Below are 20,429 nucleotides of genomic sequence, written 5' to 3' on the forward strand. Positions count from 1 at the left end.
TCCTCAGCAACTCCTCTCCTACTTAGTAGCTTGCAGAAACCCCATCATATAGCACAGATGTGCTCTGCCCACTTTTCTGAGTCATCCTAGGACACTTTGGGATTTGGCACTCTTTCCCTGTATCCCTCATTGTCTTCTACAGTTGAGGTACTTATCTGCCCTGTGGCTGCTTGTGACCTTCATCATTGACTTACCCTGTCAGCTTTCTAAAAGGCGCGTTTTTCACACTTCCTCTTCTCCATCTCCCTCTTCCTGGAAACTGCAAGGATTTGCAGTTTGTCTGGCTAATTGTTTTTTATTTTTCCCACAAACAAACAAATAAAATGTTCTCCAGTTTCTAAATTATTTTACTAATGAGACTAAGACCCCAAAGAGGGAACCCCAATTTCCCTGGTAACACATAATGATCATGATCCTATCTCATATATCACTCTCTTGTACACAAGAACAGTCTTGATATACATGATTAGAAAAAAAGCCATGAAGCATTTATTTTTAATTAAAAAACAACAATTTATTGAAAAAGAGTAATGCTTTATACAAATTCCCACCGCAGCCCCCAAATGTCAATTGTTCTGTTTCTATGTTTGGTAGTAGAATATAAAACTATCAAAACTGGGTAAGTTCTGACAAAATTTCTTTGGGATTATTTTGGAACATAGAACTTTGTGTAGTTTAGCAAATGTTATTTGTATGCATTTACATTACACATTAGGGAGCATAACTGTGGCAAAAAGATAGTTGCACAATTACTTTCACACGCACAAACACAGTAAAACTTACATAGTTCAAATCCATATAAAGCTCCATATAACTTCCTCCATGTGGGTTTACCATGAATTATAATTCTTAACTTTTGTCAGAACTGCTAGCTTCCATTTAACTTTGAAAATATCACTTAACAAAGAACATGTTATACACCTTCAGAATCTGCATTGTCACTTTTCTCCATTACATTCTCTTAGCCCCAGAAGTATCAGGCCAAAGTGATAACACTAAGGTGTAACAGTAGGATAGGGCTCATGCCTGTCATGTCAACAGTTGGGAGGCTGAGGCAGAAGGATCTTTGAGTAACACGGGAGTTCTTGGCCAGCTTGGGACACAGACTGAAACACTGACTCAAACAACAGAAAGCTTTGAAGACTTAAGGTCAGCTTAACTGAGTGAACTTTAGGACTCATCCTTTGAGAGACTTCTTAAGGAAAGAAACCCATTTGACATTTCTCTCTTTCCAATTGTCTGAAAAGTAACTGCAAAACCTATTAAGTTAAAACTCCTTAATTACTGTAGAGCAACATGTTTCCCCTCATAAAAGCATGTTTGCATGTGTCCCCTCTTGAGTCATGTGATGTAGGTATGACAGGAGTTAATGAACCCGTTGTATAGATGTGGCAATATATTTAGAAGAGCCAAGTGCCTTTGCCCAAGCTTAGTAATTAAGTGATAGCACCAAGATTCAAATCCAGGTCTCCAAATGTCAATGGCAACACCCTTCCTATTGCATCATCAGGCTCTGCTGAAGGGCCTTTTCTACAGACTAGAAGAGTAAGAGTACTTGTCAAAATGAAACAGCACCAACAACAGGCCAGGCACAGATGAAAGCCAAGAAATAAACTCATGAGAAAAGAAAGACACAGAGCAGTGGGAAGGTGTGTGTGTGTGTGTGTGTGTGTGTGTGTGTGTGTGTGTGTGCAGATTTTCTTCAGTGACTTCAAAACTGCTAATTGAGCAAGGAAAAAAAAAACACTACTTAGGCATATTTCATGTTCAAAGAATGAGAGTCATATCAACTAATTAATACTCGCATCACCTCTACCAGCTGGTTAAGTGTTATTATCCCAATTTGACAGATGGGAAAAGAGGTATAAAGATTGTAAATTGCCAACAGCTACAGAGAGAATATTTATCACTAGATTATCACTTCTGCAAGTCTAGCAGTTTGTATAGATAAACAGACCACACCTCTCTGAGAAGAGCTAAACCATAGGATAATTATATATGAGAAAACAAGGCAGCTGACGAGGGAAGAAGAAAAAAAGCAGTTTGCAGGATATGGAATGGTGAATAAGTACCTGAAAAATGCAATCAATAAAACTGCTTCAACAACAGGGTTAGCAGTACAGCACTCGGGGAAACAAATATTTTCAAAGCAAACAAGCCAGCTACAGACCAAAGTGCAAGGACAGTGGGGAAAGGTCGGCAGAAAAACATTATCTGTCCAGAAGAGTTGACCCCACAGCTCAGAAATCGAAGCAATAAGTGATTCTTACTGGTTTTAAGTCTCGAATGTGGACCTTAACATTCATTATGAGATTCAGAAGTTAGAAACGAACCTGAAAACAACAGTCTGAAAAAGCAATTGTTGTTAGAGTGGAAAAAAATTAAATATGTTGATGTAAAGAAGACAAGGGGGTGGTGGGAAGAAAAAAGTCAGATTTGGTAAGAAAGTTTTGTTCTTATGACAAAGATACTAAATGCTGATCAAAGGGGTGATACTCGACCGATCACATATGTTCATAGAGGAAAAGAATAATGTATCAGTAGGCTTATTTAATCAATATGGAGCTGTATATATTTTAGAGTGATTTTAAGTATGCTGGTACCAATATAAGGATAATAGAGGTTTTTAACTGTCTATTTTAATAGAAAATATGTATATATACATATCTATACACACTTAAGAAGCACCCTTACCCATTTGAGTATGATTACTCAGTGGGAAGCAGCAGTTCAAATGCAAAAAAAAAAGGCTTCCCTCCTGTACTCAGGAAAGATGGTAAGGCACAGCCAAGGCCCTCATAGCCATGGAGATGTATAAAAATATGCATCCTTTTGTTATGATACAGTTCAGAAACCCATAGTCAACAATCTAAGGCCTTAATGTCAATGCTAATTTCAAGGTTCATTTGGTATTCACTCCAGGAGGATCTCTTCCCATTTGCCTCTGTCACACGTAGTCTTTCCCACTAGAAGGTGTTGGCTTGGGATAAGGCCGTGGTGTTGGGTAAGAGGTTGTTTTCCGGGGACAGGAACAGGAAAGTAGGGCACCTCCCAGGAGGCAGAGGGAGGCAGCAGCCCAGCCGGTGAAGAGGGCCTGGCCAAATTCATACCTGAAAAATAAAGACAGCAAAAGGCTGCTATGAGGACCACTGGCGAGAGAAGAAAAGCAATGGAATATATATATAGATACATAGGAATAAAAATAACCAAACGATTCCCCCAGGAGCTGCTGCTGTTTGTAAGTCTGTCCCTGAGACAATGTCTACATTATAATTACTGATAATTTGTAACAGCACATCAGCAGTACAACATGCAATACACCAGTTTAATTACACAAATATTTCCAAAGACCTTTCCAAGCAAAGGAGGCTTGGAAAGGATGTTTAGACACTTGAGAAGTCGGCCATAGTCCTAGGCCACCACTTACTGAGTCTGCCACGCTCAAACAGTAATCATTTTTGTAGCAAAGATGATTAGAGATCCGTGAACCAAGTTAAAATAAAATATAAAACGTATATTGTGTAAGAAAGACATCTGAATATCATGTGGCTGAGTCCAGCCTAAAGAAGGCCAGGTAGATACATTAACCTGAATTCTTGGGGTGGGAGTCTGTGGTTGACTATGGACAGCAAGCAGAGAAAAAGGCTGGCTGTAGAAGTCACGGGGCTTGAGTCCACATGTAAGCCCAACGGCTGCAGTACTGGACTGGCAGCTTTCCCCTTCACCCATGGCTACTTCCCTTTGAAGCGGACTGCCCCACTTGCTTCCCTGGACGGTGTTCAGGCTGTTGTACCATCATACGATAACAAGGCCACAGGGCCCAACAATCTATCAAACACTTTTCAGGCCCTCCTAGTATTACTCCACTGAAAATGTGGCCCCTTTACCTCCAGCAGTTTCTGCCCCTGTATCATAAATCTTACAGGATGGGCTAGGCTCCAGGAACCACTTCAGCCTAGGTTGTTCCGCATGTGGATGACTGTTCAAAAAGACATTCACTTATCTCTGCAAACACTGAGTTTTGTTTTTTTTCTTTCACTCACCCTAACACCAACAAACAGTAATTACACCTTAATGTCGTAGTGTTGAATGTCGTTATTGGGCTTTAAAGATGGCAAGACAGTGAGACAATGAGCCTTGTCCCTGATCAAAGAGCCTTGTTACCAGAGAGCCACGACTCAGGTCCTCAACTTGCAAAACTTGAGCTATTAAAAGAAAGGCGACCTTTGTATAGTCAGTTTTGGAGTTGTGATGGAGCACAAAATTTCCAAGCAGCTTTTGCATGTCCTCGAAAGTACATCACGGTTGCATGTGGAAACCATTGGGAACGAAGCATTATCCATTAGCTGCTATGGCGGTACAATTTTTTCCCCCCCAATAAGTCATGAGCCTGGATATTAGTTACAAACAATCACATGTATTAGAGAGCTGAGCACACTTCAAGAAGAACATGTCCAGTACATTATTAGCATTTTGTTCACATTGGGGGAATAAATAAAAAAGATGTGATATATTGTTGGCTGGAATCCAGCTTAGGACATTTCTCCTTTGAAGTGCATTTTGTCATCAGGGCTGGCTGTTAAAGCAATTATCCAATTCATTTTAACATGAGTCACAGGTCATTTAAATTGTTTGCAAGTTTGACATGAATTTCCATACAGTTCTTGAAAGCAAATCTGAGAAACTAAGGCACTGGCAGGAGTCTGCCAGACACAGAAAGGGTTGTTTTCCAGAGAATGAACCATTTTATGCATGGCTAGCATTACCTGGCATTGACGGGGGTCATGGGGTCATAGAATTCTTGAACAATTCTATTTCCATACCATGCTGTGGCCACTAAAGTCGCCAGACCTACAGAAATTCAAAGCAAGGCCATTAATCACAATGGGACACTAAGCACAGAAACACAGACTATTTAATCTAATTGTATTCTATAAGAATTGAATCTCATCAAGAGTGCTGACATTTTATTTTATTATTATGGAAATCAATTTGACTTAGTTATGATTTATTCAAACTGTTCTGCAAAGAATTACAAAGACATTAGATTGAAGTTGGCCCTAGATTATGCTGTTTATAACATCTTATTTATTTATAGTTCAAGGCCACTGGCACAAATACTGTTCTTCAGGAAGAACTGGATGGATCTATCTTATTCAAAATCTCTGTCAAAGTTTCTGCAGTACTGTAGTTTAGTGTATGAAACTACTTTTGAATGAAAACATGTCTGTTCGTATTAGCAGGGAACTGCTTACAAAAGGCAAGGTGAGCATCCTCCTGCATGCTTCTTGACAAACTCAAAATGGATCTTTAAGTTCTGATACAGTAGCCATACCAGGGCTAGCTAGAACAGGGAGCAGACCCTCTCTCAAAATGGGCCATAGATCCAGATTCTTCCTGCCTTGGGTCTAAGGCAACATGTAACCCTGGAATCATCTGTTGAACTGACACATTGGGCTGATTTATGTAACCGAACTCAATCGCTCATGGTTATTTCTTATTCAGTAATAGAAGGTAACCCATTCGGCAATGTCACTCATTCCAGCATTCATACGATGTCTAAATTGTAATTTATTTTTATCCAAAGAGGTATTCATAAAAAGATTCAAACCTACAAGTAGAAAGTAAGAAACAGCTTGAGAGATTTTTTTTTCACAATATAGTAACAAAGGTGTCCTTAAAATTGCAAGAGTAGCCAGGCCATGGAGGCACACATTTTTTATTCCAACACTTAGGAGGCAGAATCAGGAGGATGTGTGAGAGTGAAACCAGCCTAGAGTACAGAGTGAGTTCCAGGAAAGCCAGGGCTACACAGAGAAACGTTGTCTTGAAGCTCCCCTCCCCCCACCTAAAAAAAAAGAAAAAGAAATGCAGAAAAAGAAAAAAATGCTAGAGAGTAGCTGTAAAGTCTTATTTCCATAGAAGCAATATCTATCTGAGGCCAAAAATATATTAAATAGCTTAATTTATTCACTGTAGAATATATATACTTCCAAATACCACTTAATTTATTAATTGTAGAATGTATATACACTCCAAAATACCTCCTTATTCATTGTAGAATGTATATACACTTCAAAATACCACAATTTATTTAATAAATGCACAGAAAACTGTCAAATCCAAACCAAATTTAAAAAGGAAACAAACAATTTCCTTCTGTAGTACTTGACGGTACATCAGATCATTCTGGCTGGCCGTGCAAATGGAATGAAGCACAGGCTCTTGAACTGGCCCCTTGGACTTCCGAGGCCATCCCAGGTTGAACTGGGAACCATGAGCATGGCGACGTAAACAATGTACTTTATTCCCCATGTCCATTCCCATGGGGCTGGGTGTAGCACAGTACAATATAGCCTTTGATGTAGTCTTTGTAATAAGGTGTTTTCTGTGGGACACATGGCCTGTTCTGTCAACAGTTTTCAAATCCTTTTCTGTACTGTTTCCTTCCTTTGCTCAGCTAACCCTGCGTCCTTCTTCGTCAGTATTCCACCTGTACTCCAACTGAGCTATCTTTTTTTCTGATCTACGGGTACATTGTGTTTACTGTGAAATTAGCTCTGCCCGTCTTTCTCCACTAGCTCCAATCCTATCTTTCTCAGTCCAGTACCATTCACATAGTATCCCTGTTTTCTCAGTCTCCCCTGGAAATACTGAAACACATTGTTAACGTTTTCTAAGCTTCTTTTTAATGTGGGGTGTGTGTGTGTGTGTGTGTGTGTGTGTGTGTGTTTATGTGTGTTTGAGGCAGCGTCATATGTGGCTGAGGCTGGTCTTGAACTCCAAATTTTCCTGCTCTCATCTTTCTCATGCTGGGATCACAGCCATGCACTACCACAGCCAAAATGCATTTTCTCAACCACATAAAATCGCTCCAAACTCTTTTGCTGAGTGTCAGATATCTTTGTGCATCAGAAGAGACTGGGCCTCAGAAACAAGCAGGCACCTGGGTCCTTCAGGGTTGTACCTGGCAGAAATACACAGGGGTCAAATTTGAATCACACTGAGAACACGAAAGTCAACTGACTGTAAGGCTCGTTTGTGTCTTCAGATGGTAGGATACTTTAAATAAAAGTTTTTCAAATACAGTAAATCGAACACACCGAAGAAACTAAAAATTAGAAAACGAGATCCAAACCCCACTTGGGAAAAGCAGATGAGGGTGAAGGAGGGGCTTCTGTTACCTGAAGTGAAGAATATTATGCCCCCAATGACAGCCATCCACATCTTTTGCACCTCATCGTCTTCCAAGCACTTCATGCACTTCATGCCAATGGTGGACACGAAAATGGCAATCAGCCCCAGCAGGATGCCAATCACCATCAAGGCTCGGGTCGCCTGCAAAGTACCTGGTGGGAAACATTTAAGACTTGTAAACACCGTGCCCAGAGCAGTGAGAGAAGAGTGGTGGGAGAGGAAATACATTTTACCTTTACCCTTTGGGGAAGGGTATAGGTAAACAAGATGTCCAAAGGGCAAAAGACTCGTGATATTCCTGCCGTAACCACAAGGACAGTTGCTAGGAAGACAAGCACAGGGGTTGGAGGATGGCTAATTATTAAATTCAAAACCCACTGTGAAATGAGTCAGTGCCACTGAGTTGAATATGTAATCATTGCTATCTGGGTATTTATACTCTGAACTAAAGTCAGACATATTACCCTTAATGTTCATCACTTGTAATTGAATAGCTGAATGTACGCATTTATACTAGTCACATATTTAGTCCTAGACGACAATCTTTCAGCTTCAGCGAAAAACAAGTGAATACGTACAGTTAATGAGCTATCCAGATATGACTATGGCCAGAGAAGCCGTATTTTATCCCTAGTTCCAAGAGTGAGTGGGGAAGGGTTCAACCTTCTAGAACGCTGATATTAAAGGCGAACATTAAGAAGGTAACCAGGAGCATAGCGGAAGATTCATAGAAAACGATACCACCAGTTTTTAAAACTACAAAATCATCGGGCAGTAATGTCAGAGACAATACTCCCAACTCGTCTTTCTCAGGTGTCTGAATATTTACTGAAGTCCCTGTTCTTATCTTGGCTGTGTTAAATTATCACAAGAGACAGGATTGGGCTTACAGTGTGTCTCCTAAAGAATGCATGCCGAAAGCCAGCATTATGATATAATAATACAGTGTGTAGGTATGAGGGAGGGCAGGAGAGCTGAGGAGAGCTTTACATTACAGATTTTCCTTTTTCAGCTGAACACTACCGTCTTACCTCTAGCCTTACTATGGGAGATGAAGTTCTTATATGGAGACGTTTGCATTGCAACAAATAAGGATATTGGGGAAACCTCCTAATAGTCTTTGAGACTACGTTTGTATTTTATAAAATATGGTAGATGGCAGCTCTATTCAAGGTGTTAGGACAGTTTGCTCTTTTGTGGTCTTCAGGGGTGACTCCGATGATGATCTCCCCAGTACCTAATGTAAATACAGGCTTAGTCTGGACACGTTCAAGACTGAGATGTTAGGCAACCAATCTTAATTCAAAGTGCCTCTGGAATGACACTCCATTTTAACTTACAGCCATTTCTATCCTTGCTATTCCAATCAATGAAAGATTCACACTAATCCCCTTCCTAAGCCTTATGAAATGTATTTTCACAGCATTACAGTGATACTTGGAAGCTATTTTTGCTCTTTCATCAAAATACTAAACAGTACACACTCTGCCTCTTCTGCCATATTCATCTGCTTGTAAGTGAGAATGAGCACATATGCACACCTCTCTTACAGTCATCACAGAGTTCCAGGGGAACAAAGAAACTCCTGGGTCAGAGGCATGTTCCATGGCCCATGGCTTTACTACGAATGATAGCTGCCCACATAACCATTAGGAAACTTTCCTTGGAATCGCACACCATGCTGTGATATAATGAGGAAAGTCCCGAGGACTCCCAGGAAAGGTGTTCACTTCCTTCTGATTTATCAGCGGTATTTGTGAGGGCAGCTGTTACTTACTAAGGGGAGGGGAAAAAAACCTAAATAATTATGTTCTCGTAAAACACAGATTTCAGAGTTTGCTCAGAATGAAAGCATTTGGGGAAGATGCTGCAGGCAACAAAGGGATCTATGTATCTGGAGGAGAGGGTGACCGCTCCTGTCAGTTTTCCAAGGGTACTCCATATTTTTAATGAAAAGTCCACCATCTTAAGAAGGTTGACAAATGGTAGGCAGTAAAATGAAGTTTATCAAGGTTGGTAGAAGTCATACACACACACACACACACACACACACACACACACACACACACACTCATACCCATACATATACATCAAAGCTTTGTAGGCAGGGTCAGGAGTTCACAATCTATTCCATAGGTAATGAGAAGTCATTGGAGGATACTAAGGCAGGGTGGCCTGACTTTTACCTTACTGAAGAAACGATATAATTGCAAAACACTAATGCTATGGTAGCCCTTCACTGATGTATACAGCTTCTTCTGTCTCGGATGACTCCTCTCTGTTTTGTTACGATTCATTTGTTTATCAGCTTGTCGTGAATGACTTCTGTTGTCGTCTTTGATCTCTCTGGAAGCTGTGCTTGCTATAAGCCTCCCACCCGGACTTAGTTTATACAATGGTCATTCCCATCCACTCATGCAGTCAAAGCCACTAGCCCCACTGGTCTGAGTGCTGGGCATCCTTCAGAAGCCTCCTGAACAGCAGGCGCATGAATCAGGTTTAACATACCTCTGATCTTCTAGTCAAGGCACACCCAACTATTGCCTGTAGATGTGCCAAATGCTTCTACTTACAGCCACCAAATATTTGTAAGACTTTCATCTTTAAATTGTTAAAAAGGCATCTGTGCTTCATGACATTCCTTTTTCATTTACTACTTTTGTAAAGTTAAGGAGAAATGGCAGCTAGTCTATCTATCCCATGCTTGCTAACAGCCCCATTATGCTTCATTTCCTTATAGAAAAATGTCATTTGTCTAACACAAATGGAGTCATGGAGTCAACGGACATATACCTTGTAACCACAAAACCATCCAGATGCGGGTCCTTATTTTCATTTAAAAACATGGTAATGGAATACAGAATAAGAGTGTTGTTTTGACAGGCACCATTTTCCATTTATCCTGGGAGCCACTGGGTTACAAATTATCTTCTGTTTTATATCAGACTGGCATCAAATGAATTCATTGGACAAATCCTAACCATAATGCCATGTGCAGCAAGTATAGAGAATAATGCAAGTTTTCCTGCATACCACAGACAACGGAGGAAAACTGTGACAGCATGAAAACTTACTGGCTGGGCCTATTTAGTGACTGATTACAAGTTGGACTAAGAAACTATTGTTCTAAGTTTGTGACGGTTTTGTGTGAAAATCCATTCTAAACCAGAGCTTTCATCTGGACTAGGTGAATTCTTTTCAATAAAAACCTCATAGAAGCCTTTCGAGTCAGAGCCCTAAACTATGTAAGTGTGAGCTGCTAGATGGCTGCACTTGGATGGTTTTCATCGAAAGCACTGTTCACACTTCCTGACCAAGCGTCATTCAATCTGGTCTCAGTTTTCCTGGACTAGAAGGGTGATTTTGTTTTTCAAAACCGGCAATAATGTGCTATAAAATGCACAAAGTTGTGCTTATCTACATCTGTGAAATAATACTTATCTGATAAACACCTCTTTTGAGGGCCTGGGGATGCTAAAGTTTTGCTATAAAAACTTCTGCTTAAATTGGGTGATAAAATGCTAGAAACTCAGCAGAAGGGAAAAACTGCACTTCTCCCTTAACTTGATACTAATTTTTAAAGTGCTTCATTCAGTGAACTCTTGTGATAGTGTTTTTCTCTCTCTTTCTCTCTCTCTCTCTCTCTCTCTCTCTCTCGGCAGAATGAAGAAGGGAGAGCATAGAATTTGATAGGGAAGTATGAATGCTACAAAATAATATTTGGAGCAGAGATACATCCGCAGTACTCTTGCAGTACTCCTAAGAGCACTCACATTTCCATCTTGGACCTTTAAATTCGTAGCTAGCTCTACAACATTATAACAAGAGTTGTGTGTGGGGAACCTGGTTAGCAACTATTGGGAAAGTTACACTATTGTTTCTGAGCATTATCCAGCAGTACACAGGAAGGCAGCCTTTTAATTACACTCAGCCAAATTGAAATTCTGCAGCTTAAAGACCCCCTAAGGAGTTCTCACCACTCTCAACCTGAAAGTATAATTAAAAAACATACTTACAAAGATCTCTACTTATAAGACAAGAAATGAGTTAGACACTAGCTTTCCACTTATTTAAGTCAAAGTTTGCAAAGGCAAGCAAAGACAGGCAGGAGATGCTTCCTCCCCAAACTTCAAAGACATGAGCTCCAAGTAGTAGAACCCGTATAAATGCCTGGCACTGCACATGCTCCATACAATAGTCCATTACTGTTCCTACCCTATGTTCTATATGTCATGAGCAAGTCAGACTTTAATGGTATTTCTGCCCTCACAGTCCTTTATTACAATATGTACTAACAAGTCTTGGCGGATAAAGTAACTGCCCGCTGTGTGGCTAGAGCAGAAAGGCCCTTTCAGAACTAAGGCAGCTTATTCAGATGACCGGAGAACGCTGCTGTTGAGTTTTCAGTTATCAAGGCTTTCTCTTTAGCCAGTGTTCAAAGTTTCACAATGCAAAACGGTGTTGCGTTTCCATTTTCCAGGAGCCTGAGCTGGTGGGCTAAGTGTGCCTCTGAGCCTAAGGCCAATAAGCAGTCCAAGGGCTCCTAGAGGATGTGGAATAGCACCTTTCAGGGAGCCCTGAGTTCTGCTACCTCGTTTTAGAAACATAATATTCATTTTTTAAGGGCTCATTATTAAATGTACATCCTTTATTGCCTTTCCATAACACTATTTTTATTAAAATACAATTACATCCTTTCTCCACTTCTCTTTCCTCCTCCAACCTCTCCCACTCACTCCCCACCTCAAATAACATTTTCCATGACACTTAATCATCACTCCCATCTAGAAAGCCTGTGCCATGCCACTTGCATTTTCTCCTATAGTCTCTAAAGTTAGCATTAAAAAACAAAACAACAAAAAACAAAAGCAAAAACTGAAACACAACAACAACAACAAAAAACCCACCAATTGTCACTGGCTAGAGGCTTAGAAATGACCTTTGCTGCATTCCTACCAGTGAGAATAGGGCCAGGCTCAGGCTCCCCGAGCAGATGAGTGGACTTTTGATTCATCCCTCCACTTCCTCCCACTCTGCCCTATTTTACAACTGGCGGATCCACCTTAGTCCGGGGAGATCAAGTGGTTCTCCCAGGATAGTGCAAACTGGGGCGAGAACTCAAGCCTCCGCTCTGGTTAATTTTTTTGTTCCACTCTGCACACCCGTGGCTTTTCTGAATGTTGTCTGTGTGGTAGCACGAAGGAGTCTGGAGAAGCCTGAGCAGCCGCCATCCTCTCTGCCTGCGCACACACACAGACACTCAAGTCGGTGATTTCGCTCCCCTGATTGAGCTTGACATCATGGTGAGAGTGCTGGGAAACCTCAGGACAACCAATACTCATTAAGCACACCTACACACATGTGGATTCATGCAGAGCGAGTTCTGCAGGCTGGGGTAGCTTATAAACAAATTACAGAAGTTCAGGGCTGGAGACTCAAAGAGAGTCTGGCCTAACCTCCCATTTGTCTGGTGCTTGGATCTTCACAACAGCACCTTAACAAAAATGCTTACTGCTTCTCTGCTTTGATACCTCCCAGCACGCAGCCTCCTAGGAAAACCCTGTCTCTGCACGGTGCTGGCTCTTAAAGGGAAGCAAGAAGAAAGCAATTAGCTAAGTACACGGAACAGCCAACTCACTTCTCACAATGCTGGGAATTCAATCAAACCCAAGAAAGATGTGTAAAGTAGACGAAGGGAAGTCTACCACAATTGTACTTGACCCTCTCCTTTGGTTGTCCAAATTTCAGCTCCAAGGGTCATCACTCTAGAAGTTTATCACATTCAGGGACACAGAACTGGTCTCTGCTGTTGTAGATCACAATTCACTCTGTAACAATTGTTTCTCCAAGAAATTTATCAGTTACATTTTCACAAACTGGCAAAAAACAAAAAAAATAAAAAAACAAAAATACGTATAATATGGCCTCTTCATGCTGCATACAGTAGTTCTACATGGAGCATAATAATACAGCACTCCCTGTACACGTTGTATAAAGGTCATGTGTTTATCACAGCTGATACCAGGTATGACAGAAGAAGAAGCCTTTAATGTCTGGTTACCAAACACTGACACACTCCTCAGTTTTGATACTTAGGTGGCAAGTGGGCTTTGCTGGCAAAGCCCAAAAGTACAACTTTAGGAATCCCAGAGCTGTGCTTGTCACCTCAAAGCATCCCATGAGAAGTAACCTTCACGAGGCACGCTACTCTCTCACACACAGATAAACCTTTTCATCTCTAGGCGTCATGGAACTCCACCAAAACCAGCCAGTGAATCACCAACCAGATCTCTTCATCAGGTGGGCGTGAGCACCACAGCTCAGGTGGAAAAACAGAGACCAGTTTTCTGGGCCTGATCCAAAGGTACCTAGTGAATCACTGCTCAGCTGGAAGAGAAGATGTGAGTCAAGGCTCACACTTGTGGGAATTGGTTTGAGGAGAGAGGCTCTGGGGCTCCATCTTGAATAAACTATTGGCTCTAGCCAGAACAGAAGACCAAAGCTGTCCTTGGCTAAAGCAAATCAACAAAGAAGCAGTTTCTGAAAATGCTTGTGAAGGAAGGATATTCACTGCATCTATCCCAGTTTCTAGAAATATAATAACTATATTCACAAGGAATAAATTCTAATAACACATTTAATACAGTATTCTGGATAGGGGTGATCTGAGTATTTGCTTCATAGACCATTATTCTACTCAGCCATTTGAGTTAATTTTATCAAATTAAACTCAAGAGAATGAAGAATTTGGATTAGAGGAACAAAAGGGAAACCCTTTCTGGACTTGCTCATAGCACATCTCGGCTGCCAGGTCCACACCGTGGTTCTGAAAATGGCTGGTATCATTTCCTTAAATGCATTTCACTTTCCACTGGGAAGTTCATTATTTCCTGTTGTTAACAGCCTAAGCGTATCCCAGGAGGGTAGTAAGAAACGCTGAACGTATAGATTGCTTTTGATATAGGAGTCCAGATGTGTAGACAAACCCACACTGGCTGACTACATCCTACAGGTACTCGGGATGCCAAGCTGGTTTGTGGCAGGTCTCATAACTGTAAAGTGAAGTGCTCTGGCTGGGATGGCTGAAAGTGCTTCACCCTGACAGGTCTGGGGCAACACCAGAACTGTTCACACCAGAATTCACAGAGGACTGTGGAAAAGCTCTGTTTAGGCAAGGGCTAAGCGGATTCTTCTTCCTATGGGTTAAAGGGAACTTGACAGACCCACAGAACGCAACCAGTGTGATTGCTCCAAGAAAAGAAAATGGCCATGAATGGTATCACCTAGATGGGAGTTAATGGCTTTCTGACAAAGCCTGATACTATGAAGGATTTGGATTAGATGAACAAAGCCTGAAAAAATGACTCAGAAAGTTTTAGCTAAAAGTGATGTCAAAGGCATTTTTTATCACGTCCCCTGAATCAGATATTTGTGCGTCTATACATTCCTTTCTAACTTCATATATGAAGGGCAATCCCATAATGCATGGACATTCCTTTGGGGAAGGGAAAACATGGGGAGACCTCTTCTTTTTCCTCTTTTTCCTCTCAGCCTTCTTTCCAGTTGGTCTCTACTTCTGACACTGCCGCCCCCACGACCCACCAATTGGCAGCCTCCTTTTCAAGCTGGAGAGGTTATTCAGAACCCTTCTCTTCAGATATCCTCTCCCCACATGTCCCCAGCCTTCGTCATCCTAAACTTAGACGGTACAAGCTGCCTTTTCTGCTCCAGGCTTGAGAGCCAACCTTTCGGGGATTCTCAAGAGGGTCTTCAAGGTGGAAACACCAAAAGACATAGACTTAACCTTAGCTGTGTGTAGGAAACTCCATAGTGCAAGACAGAAAGTTTCTTACTTGATATTTCAGAATCTTCTACTCAATTTTGAAGGCGTGAAGCCTACCCAAAGTACAGCATTTTCTTGTCCAAACCCTATTAAAATGTGCAGAAGTGGCCCAAGGGTCTCAAGTTCCACTGTGGTCTTCGTTCTCCCAATCCCCACCCACCCTGGAATTTGAGGCAAAAATCACACCTAGAAGGGCAGAAGCTGCCAAAGAGAGACTTAGAGGCAAATCTAGGGCTTTGACCTGAGGCCCAGGTTCTCTCTGCTTTCTCACAGCAGGGCACATGCTCAGAGGCCTTGACCAACTTAGAAAGGGTCACCCCTCTGGACAGCTCTGGGCTGAATGAAGCTACTACAGAGAACAGGGTCTCCGAGGCTGGGGAGTGGAGACAGGGAGGATGGGGGAGGAGTGGCGTGGGCCAAGGGGTAGGGTTGGAGGGCGGGCGGGGGGGCACTCACTGTTTAGATTCAGCAAGGAGTCGAAGACTTTGCACTGTATCTGCCCGGTGCTCTGCGAAACGCAGGACATCCACAGTCCCTCGAAGATGGCCTGGGCGGTCACAATGTTGTCCCCAGCATAAGAGTATATCTTCCACTGGGGCAGGGCAGTGCTGACAATGGAGCCGATCCATCCCAGGGAAGCCAGGATGAAACCCAAAAGCTGCAGCCCCGCGTTGGCCATGGTCCTTCCAGGGCTCGCGCGGGCTCAGTGGCAGGTGCGGAAGGAGGAGTTTGCGAGGTGCGCACCCGGGCTCCCCAAGGTGGCGGGGTCTCGGCGAACGAGTTTCTGTTGGGACCCCTGCTTCCTGCGTGGCCGCGGGCGAGCTCCTGGCTTCTGGTCCGGGTCGGCGGTGGAGTCTGGAAGGGAGAGGTAGCGAAGTTCTCTGAGACTCTGAACCGCCCGGCGCTGCGATTTAAAGCAGCTCCGCCCTCCCGGCACGCAGCGCCCCCTGGCGGTTTCATGGCCGAATCCCCACGGGGAGCGCGGGATCCTCACAGGTAACTCTGGACTTTCATATTCCCTGCCCCTCTCCCTCCCCCATGCACCCTTTCTCTTGTTTGATTAGCTTCCCTCTTTCTTTTTGGGGCTCTCTGTTCTCCTCTGCTCTTCAAGACCATTCCATTGGAATCCTTCCGTTTCTCCCAGGGGCCTCTGGGATTTTGAAGCTTTCTGAATTCGGGAAGTGCTATCTGGAGAGTGCCACAGGGCAGATTTCTAGCACACACAGCACTTAGTTCCCAGTTCTGCTCACTTCCCACTGCATTTTCACGTGAAATAATATGTCCTTCTGAGTGATCTTTCTTTTGAAAATGCAGCTCACTATCCCTACACCCAACATAGCCAACACACCCAACAGACACACACACACACCTACCTTTTCCTTAAAACAATTTGCTTAGCTTAGCAACTCCTTATCGGAGGAGCCTAGCCAGTGAGGAGTTATCAGATGGAATTCAGCAAATTCACCCACAGTCTCTCCCAGGTGAAAGAGGACACTTGGAGGAATCCTAGCAGAGCCTGGACTCTGGCTTTGGATCTGGCAAAAATGGCTATGCCTTCTCCTCAGGTTTTGATGTAGGCAACCTCTAACTTCTCTCTCTCTGGCTCCGTGGTAAAGCTTTCTTGTTTGCTGTTACTTAGAAGCCCAGGCTGTGGTTGAAAATAATTAAACTGTTTGCTCAGCTGTTACGTTGTATGTTGGTGTGACTGTGGTGGGAAGAGAAGATTCTATGGTTTTAGTAAAAACAATCTGAAGGCAGAAATAAAAAGGGATTGAAAACAGGGATGCCCATCTAGGCTGAGAAAACTATAAGCTTGCCACAAGGAAGAAACAGTAAGACAAGAAAAGAAACAAAACAAAACAAAAAACCCCACCACCCTTACTCCCCGTTGGCTGTTTTCATTTTAGACCAGCTTCAGTGCTTAGGAAGAAAGACCCTATGTGCTCAGGGACTTCCGGGAGGAGCAATGTCAAGGGAACTTCATTTGGATATAGCAAGATTAAGACAAGTGGGCATTGTCTTTCTCACAGCTTTCTCCAAACACACAGGCTCTCGAAATAAGATCAGCAGGTAGGCAAAGCTGTGTCCTCAGGCCCTGGGTCTGCTGGCAGAATTACTCTGTGGGTTCAGAATATTCCCCTGGTGTCTCTGTCTATCAGGGCCAATGAAATGTCAATCACACTTGCTACACGGGATTCCCTGAAGACCCGCACTGTCTGAGATCATTTGATCATATCCCTTTCTGCTGCAGTTTTTCAGAGTCACATTAAAAACTAAGATTAGAATTCTTTGAATGCATTTGTGCTTGAGTCCTTTGAGTCAGCCTTAGGACCCATTTCTATCAAGCTGCAATTGGCAGGGAATTATGGGCATGGGTTCTGTTTTGTTTTGCTTGTAATCCAGGTCTGTGCGAGACTGGTTATTTCCCTGCCCACACCTGTGTTTAGGAGGCTGCAGTGAGCTCCCCACTCTGCTTCTCTGCGCTCACCTCAACAGCCTAATCCCGTCTACTTTTCTGTCCCTGGCCTCAGAGCAGCAACAGATGAGATAATAGCTCAGCGTAAATCCATTAATTTGAGAAGAAAAACAACCCCCAGTCATCAGCTTTTCCTATATGAAGCATACATAATAAAGGCGATAGCACAACCCAGAAGATTCTAGAGAGGCTGCCAGTGGCGTGGTAAAACTCCTGGTGTAGTCATAGGAAAAGTTTGTCCGTGAACCTGCACCTAAATTCTTCCTTTTCTCTGCTTCGGTTTTGCAATCAATAAAAGTGGAGGTTGACGTGTCAGTCATCACCTGCCTACAGGGTACGCTTGTGAGCAATACAACCTTATCATGTACTTTGTTTGGTCTCTTCAGTGCCACCTTCCCTTTATGGGAAGGGAACAGAGTCAGAGGCCACACTGCTTACCCAAGGATCATGTTTGGTAACATGCAGTGTTGACACCCGACATGGCAACCCTGCTCTGGACCCCAGGTCTTGAACCACTGCCCAATAATATTTCTCCATAAGTAGCAAGCACACTGAGCATAGGTGGCTTTTTCCTCCACACCCTATTTTGTAGTTCTTGGTCCAGACAGTGAGAGTTGTTCTGCTTGATGATGGTTCCTTCCTAGTCTCTTTTGCTCCCCAATGGAGGCTCTTCTTGGAGTGTTCTGAGTCCCTGAGAGGAGGGTTGCTGCTTATATACCTGTTGAGGAGGGAGGTATATAAGCCAACAGAAGAGAGCCCTCTGGCTACTGCACATACTTAGATGACAGATGCTTGGGATCAAGGATGACCCTGAGGACCAGCAGAACACACACACACACACACACACACACACACACACACGCAAGAGAGCAAAGGTACAGAAGAAAATGTTGACAAAGTATGGCAGTCCCAAGTGCACTGTGAGATTTTCCGAAATGGTTCATGAAAGGAAAAAAGCCTTCGGGATCTAAAACATTCATTTAGGGATGCCACGTGTTCAGGCTCACTGCTCACTTTCGAATGGTCTGGGAAGTGGCGGTAGATGGATGGATAAACCACTGAACAATCTTTTACATAAATAGTGATCACAGTTCAAGTATGAAGACACAGCATGAATTCCAGTGTTCGGATGTGAAGGTTTCTAACATTACAAACCACTGGCCCATGTCTAACAACATCTTAATATAGCCTTTGGGACTGCTTGTGGCCCTTGAGATGGTAGTGAAAGGTTGGTAGTTAAAAAAAAGCAGCTGTTGGTACGCATGTAATTTGACCCCATGGTATTGAATAACCTATTGAAATAACCTACTTTAACCTATTGAATAACCTATTTTACTGGGGGAAAAAAAATCTCAGGATTCCTTAGTTGCCTATAGCTCTTTGTTTAGGGTTGGAGGCCCACGACCTTTCCCCATTCTATGTTAACATGTCGGTTGGTATCAGCCTTGTTGAGATAGCTGTTGTTTAGGCAGCCATGTTTGTGGGGACATCATGGCTGTAGCTTCCCTGGCATTTCTAGGAGATGAAATCTCACAGTAGACATCCCATTCCTCTGGCTCTTACAGTCTCTTTTCCTCTTCTTTTTGGGATGTTCCCTGAGCCTAAAGTTCAGAAGTTGTTTTGTAGCTGGAACAGCTGGGACTGGGCACCAGTGATCAAGTGTTTTCTGCCTTCTGCCTTCTGATCAGCTATAGTTTTCAGTAATTGTTATACATACCCTATTAAGGAATGAATGTGTGTGTGTGAGTGTGTGTGTGTGTGTGTGTGTGTGTAACAACAATAAAAGAAAGAGGCTAGAAGCCATGAATTTGAGGGGCACATGAGAGGGAGGGGGCTGGAGGCAGAGAGAAAAAGGAACAGTGATATAATTATATTTTAATTTCAAAAATGTTTTTAAAGCACCGACTTTGAGAACCCTGATACACTTACTAGTAGAGGAACTTGAGAAATTCACACAACATCCTTGACCTCTTTTAAATGAATTCAAGTCTAAGGTTGAGGTGGGTGTTGAAAAGGCTAATGGATGGGAGAGGCCTGGTTTATGACAAGCGAACATGAAGTGGCAGTTATTATTAGATCAGGTTCACTTCACTGTCTCATCGTGTCATTCCCAAATGACCCTCATGGCTGTTCAGAAAAAAATCCTGTCTTGCCTTGACTCTATGAAAGTCCCAATTAATGACACAGTCTTCATGATGAAAAAATATTCAGGTCTCAGGCCTGTGGACTGGCTCAGGATAAAGGTGTTTGCTGTCAAGTTTGATGATCTGAGCTTGATTCCCTAGACCCACAGGGCGGAAGAAGAGAACTGCCTTCAGCATGTTGTCCTCTGATACCCACGTGCTGGCCATGGCACAAGTGCACCTATATAAATATGCATGTTACACACTAGATAATTATGAGATAGATAGATAGGCAGACAGACAGATAGATAGATAGATAGATAGATAGATAGATAGATAGATAGATAGATAGATAGATAGATAGATAGACAAAAACAAATTTCGAAGTTCTATATCAGGAAGATATTATCCTATGTCCAGAAAAGGGCAACAGAGATGGGGATATGGAATTAAATGAGATTTCTAATCTCCATCAGGCCCTGCACTGTTTTCTTCTCTGTGTGCCATGTACTTCCCATGACTAGGGTAAGAATCTTAAGCTTTCTTCCTGAGAGTCTGGAAAGACTAAATTTGATATTTTAGAAAATCAAAGGGGAGGACTAAAGTGAGTTTCATGATCAAATATCTGTGTTATCATCCAAGCACTGAACTTTTCTTTAGGCTTTCCCCTCCACCTTTGACTAGAATATCTTTCCTGAGAAAAATAGAAAAGTTGGGATTCCAACTGTAAAATCTATTTCAATCATAAATCCACTGTTTGAAGCAAGTCGGTGGAGGTCTGCAATCTCTG

The 20,429-nt window shown here is 42.5% G+C and overlaps 1 protein-coding gene across 1 annotated transcript; it reads right to left on the reverse strand.

Annotated features, from left to right (window-relative positions):
* Positions 1 to 488: 488 nt before the first annotated feature.
* On the reverse strand, positions 489 to 15,930 carry Cldn1 (claudin 1). The gene is made up of 4 exons (XM_021661470.2): positions 15,497 to 15,930; positions 7,185 to 7,349; positions 4,767 to 4,851; positions 489 to 3,110 (listed from the first exon to the last, which is right to left on the reverse strand). The coding sequence occupies exons 1-4, from the start codon at positions 15,717 to 15,719 to the stop codon at positions 2,948 to 2,950; spliced, it is 636 nt and encodes a 211-aa protein (XP_021517145.1). The 5' UTR covers positions 15,720 to 15,930; the 3' UTR covers positions 489 to 2,947.
* Positions 15,931 to 20,429: the final 4,499 nt, after the last annotated feature.

Source organism: Meriones unguiculatus, chromosome 17, assembly GCF_030254825.1.
Source record: "Meriones unguiculatus strain TT.TT164.6M chromosome 17, Bangor_MerUng_6.1, whole genome shotgun sequence".
Taxonomy (NCBI): Eukaryota; Metazoa; Chordata; class Mammalia; order Rodentia; family Muridae; genus Meriones; species Meriones unguiculatus.

Excerpts from the sequence above, each read along its gene's own strand:
- Cldn1 (XM_021661470.2), bottom strand. The coding sequence starts at position 15,719 with ATGGCCAACGCGGGGCTGCAGCTTTTGGGTTTCATCCTGGCTTCCCTG. Across the intron at positions 7,350-15,496 it reads CTCCTTGCTGAATCTAAACA|GTACTTTGCAGGCGACCCGA; the intron begins GTGAGTGCCCCC and ends GTTTCCCACCAG. Across the intron at positions 4,852-7,184 it reads CATAATATTCTTCACTTCAG|GTCTGGCGACTTTAGTGGCC; the intron begins GTAACAGAAGCC and ends GAATTTCTGTAG.